Source organism: Mastomys coucha, unplaced genomic scaffold, assembly GCF_008632895.1.
Source record: "Mastomys coucha isolate ucsf_1 unplaced genomic scaffold, UCSF_Mcou_1 pScaffold22, whole genome shotgun sequence".
Lineage (NCBI taxonomy): Eukaryota > Metazoa > Chordata > Mammalia > Rodentia > Muridae > Mastomys > Mastomys coucha.
In genome coordinates this window covers 222,956,535-222,960,689 of record NW_022196905.1, presented here as the reverse complement: position 1 = coordinate 222,960,689, position 4,155 = coordinate 222,956,535, and the positions used below count along the sequence as shown (strand labels likewise).

The 4,155-nt window shown below is 47.9% G+C and overlaps 1 protein-coding gene across 1 annotated transcript in view; it reads right to left on the bottom strand.

Annotated features, from left to right (window-relative positions):
* Positions 1-2,946, bottom strand: part of LOC116067850 (voltage-dependent P/Q-type calcium channel subunit alpha-1A) — a 97,874-nt gene extending 94,928 nt beyond the window's left edge. Inside the window, exons 1-2 of the mRNA XM_031336867.1 lie at positions 2,935-2,946; positions 2,753-2,882 (exon numbers count right to left, since the gene is read on the bottom strand). Coding sequence (XP_031192727.1) covers positions 2,753-2,882; positions 2,935-2,946 — 142 coding nt within the window. The remainder of the gene's footprint in view (positions 1-2,752; positions 2,883-2,934) is intronic.
* Positions 2,947-4,155: the final 1,209 nt, after the last annotated feature.

Sequence of the window (4,155 nt, the reverse complement as noted above, 5' to 3'; positions counted from 1 at the left end):
AGGAGGAGGAGGAGGAAGAGGAGAAGGAGGATGAAGAGGAGGAGGAGGAGGAGGAGGAAGAGGAGAAGGATGAAGAGGAGGAGGAGGAGGAAGAGGAGAAGGAGAAAGAGGAGGAGGAAGAAGAAGAGGAGGAGGAGGAAGAGGAGGAGGAGGAAGAAGAGGAGGAGGAGGAGGAGAAAGAGGAGGAGGAAAGAAAGACTCATTTTAAAATGAGTCCTCAAGGCCAATGCTGACTGAATACATGAAGAAGAAACAGATGTCTGCAGAACCTACCCAGAGGACATGACCAGGTGCGCCCACAAATAGAAACAGAAGTAACAGTCACTATAAACAAAAGTGTGCTTCAGCCAGAAATGGAAAGCAAACTTTCAAACAGCATTACAAACACCCTTAACTGGCAAAGGGAAAGTGCAAGGGCCAAGGTGAGGACCAGTGAGAATCTGTGCCCCTAAAAAGTTCTTGAATGAGTGTCCTGTTATTCAGTGACTTAGAGAGTAAAGAGCTGGGAAAGTCATTCATAGCTTTGATCCTGTAATTATCCCCAGGAGCACGCCCATAGGGTGTGGGGAGCCACCGTGAATGTGCGCAGCAGGGTTCCTACTCAGAGTAACTGGCTAGGAGGCAGACTTCCTCTGCAGAGCCACTCCCGGGGACCAGAGAGCTCTGAGTGGGAAAGATGGTTGTGGGCGAACTTAGAGGGGTGTGTACGCATTGACACCCCTGTCCCCCATTGCTCCTTCCACCATCCTCAGCGCCAGCTAGTGGCCCTGCTGAAGAGACACCATTTCAGCAATTCTGTCTGCCACCAGCCTTCTGCTCTCAACCCAAATGCCATCTCTTCTGAGAAGCCTTCTCTGACCATGTGGGTCCTGGAGAATCAAACTCAGGTCAAGCTTGGCAGCAAGCATCTTTATCTATCAATCCATCTTGCTACTCCCTTTTGTGTGTGTGTGCGTGTGCGTGTGTGTGCATGTGTGTGCGTGTGTGTGTGTGTGTGTGTGTGTGTGCGCGTGCGCGTGCGCGTGTGCATGTGTGTGTGTTAGTGTCTGTATGAGCGGGTGTCTGCATAGAGGCTGGAGGACAGCCTGAGGTAGCATCCTCAGGGCACCACCCACATCCGTTTGAGTTGAGAACTCCACTCTCACTGGCCTGGAGTTCACTGGCTAAGCTAGGCTGGCTGGCCGGTGAGTCTCCGGTCAGCACTGGAATTACAAATATGGTCCACTCTATTCCTAGCACTTTGACTGGGTGTTTGTGCTTTTGAGGCAAGCACTTTCCTGACTGAGTCATCCCTCGGTCCCAAATCTCGATTTAATGTGAGAACCTTCACATGGATGGGAATTCTCTTGTGTCTCTCTCTTGTGCTGAACCCAGTATTCATTCCCAACTCATCAGCCAGTGACCCCAGACAGACATTCCTAATCAGAACATCTAAGTGCACACCACACAACTCCACATACGGAAAAGTCCATATGGGGTTGGCCAGAAGGGTAAAGCGCTCCAGAACTCCAGAGTTGTCCTCTGACAACCGCAACACTATTGTGGCACATGGGACCGTCCCCAATATATAATACACAACAAAGTAATAAATAAAAAACCTTTAAAAACCCGTGTTTTACAATTACAATGTAATTTATTTATTGTGTGTTGGTGTTTAATGTGCAGTGCGTGAGGAGGTCTGAGGACAACTTGTGAGAGTCGGTTCTCTTCTTTCAACAACATTGATTCTGGGTATTGAACTTCGGTCATCAGGCTTAGTGGCGAGCACCCTTACTTGCTAAGCCATCTTGCCTGCCCACAAAATTATTGTTATTATTAATACCATTTTTAGACAGCGTTTCACCATGTAGATCTTGTTATCCTGGAACTCAGAGATCCATGTCATGGGATTAAATGCGTGCACCACACCTGGCCACACGAAAGTATTTTTAAAGGAGTCTAAAGTTACCTTCAAGGCTCCGTGTCTGAGAAATCAATGAGGATTGGGTTTAGAGTTTGGCTCCGTGCCTAAGACACCACCTGATATACATATGGAAATATCCCCAAATCTGGAAACACCTGGAGTCTGAAACAGGTCAGGTACAGAGGAATTTTGCAGTGCTATGTTTGTTTTTGAAACAGGGTCTCATGGCTGGCTGGGAGCTCCTTATGTAGTACAGGCTGCCCTTGAACTCACAGCTGCAGCTGCCTTTGCCTCTGGAGGACTGAGAGAAAGGTGTGTGCCACCACACCCTGCTATGCCCAGTATTTAGGAGTAGGACACTCAGCTGTAACAGACTTGGCCAAGCTAACTAGGAGCCTGCTCTCTGACTGGCGCTGGATATAAATGAGTAAAGTTTGGATTTATGCCTACAATAAAGAGATTTGTGGGAGCTGGAAAGATGGCTCAGTGGTTAGAGCACTGGGATCTGATGCTCTCTTCTGCCTGATGCCCGCTTCTGTCGTGCAGGCAAATAGAGTGCTCATATACATAAAATACTGAAACAAGTACATCTTTAAATGACTTATGGGGCTCATTTAGTTGAGACACTACAATGGTATTAGGAGACAGGATCCAACCAGGTATGAAAAATGAAAACACATCTAAAAATCCAAATAAACTGCAAGGCTGAGGCTTGTTCTCATCAAGATGCAAGCCCCAATCTGATGGGGTGAGAAGCAGTTTAAGGCCCACGCCCAGCCGCCTGGCCCTAGGGCTCAGCCTCCCGTTCCTGGGTGATGGGTAGTGACCGGTGCAGAGAGAGGGACTTACCCACAGATGCGATGTCGGCCAGCTGGTCCTCGGCCTCCTCAGGGTTGAGCAGATCCGTCTTGCTCTTCTTCAGAGTAGCTCTCCGAAGAGCTCCAACAAGGGAAACATGGCGAGAGAAGATGGCGTGACCCTTTTATGCCAGGATGGTGGCAAGATGGCAGGATGCCAAGCCCACTGTACACCTGTACTACCATGCCCCCTGATCCACAGCATGCCACTCTACACATGTGCAAGCCACCACTGGGGAAGCTGAGGTGGCTTTGCTTTAAGGAGTCCAGACAAGAGTCTAGTACTGTTCAGCTTGAGTCCAAAGTCCAGGCTCAGAAACACTATTTTCAATCTGTTCTGTTTTTATTATTTACTTTAGTTAACGATTATTATTTTATGTGTATGGGTGCTTTGCCTATGTCCATGCAGCACATATGTGCAGTGCACACCAAGGCCAGAAGGAGGCGCCAGATTCCTTGGGATTGGAGTTCTAAAAAGATCCACCATGAAAGTGCTGGGAATTGAACCCAGGTCCTTTGGAAGAGCAGCCAGTACTCTTAATTACTGAGCCATTTCTCCAGTCCTTTTTGTTTTTGAGATAGGGTCTCAGTATGTAGCTCTGACCGTCCTGGGACTCACAGAGATCCACCCGCTTCTGCCTCTGGAGCACTGAGATTATAGGTTATAGGTGTGCATCACCATTCTGTCTCTGGTCTATTTTTATATTCAAGGTTCACTTCCTGGAACAGCAAGGTTCACTGTCCTGGGACAGAAGACATAGCCCTTCCCTTAACCTAGCACACATGTGCTGCATCAGTTGGGATTGGGGTAATGGTCCAGTGGTAAGGCTTGCTCCTCAAGGTTTACCAGTGGATATACACTCTGACAGAGACTTAAAATCCCACAGGGAATCCCTTTCCACTCCCAAATAAAAGATCTAGGATTCTTGACTTCTCTTTGGTATTTTGATATTTAAATTTTTTTCTTAATTTTCTTTTTGTTGTTGCTATATAAAATAGTATGTTTTTAAAAAGATTTAAAAAGAAATCAGGTGCATGTACATTTGTGCACATGAGTGTAGTTCTTATGGAGGCCAGAAGAGGGTGTCGGACCCTTTGGAGTTGGAGCCATAGGGGTTCTGAGTCTTGATCTGACTGCTAGGAGGGAACTTGGGTCCTCTGAGAGAGCAGTGAGTGCTCCTAACTGGGGATCCATCTCCAGATTCCCCGAGACAGTGGGGCATTTTCATACACCTGTGTCAGCGTACTTGGTTCCTATCTGACCGCTTCTGCTCTCCCTTGTGTCTACTGCTCCCACTGCTGGGTAGGGCTGGGATCTAGGAAGCAGCTGAGTTTGGGGATCTGGCTAGCTGGAATGGACCTTATTAGTCAAGGACAGTGTGGGGGGGCACTCAC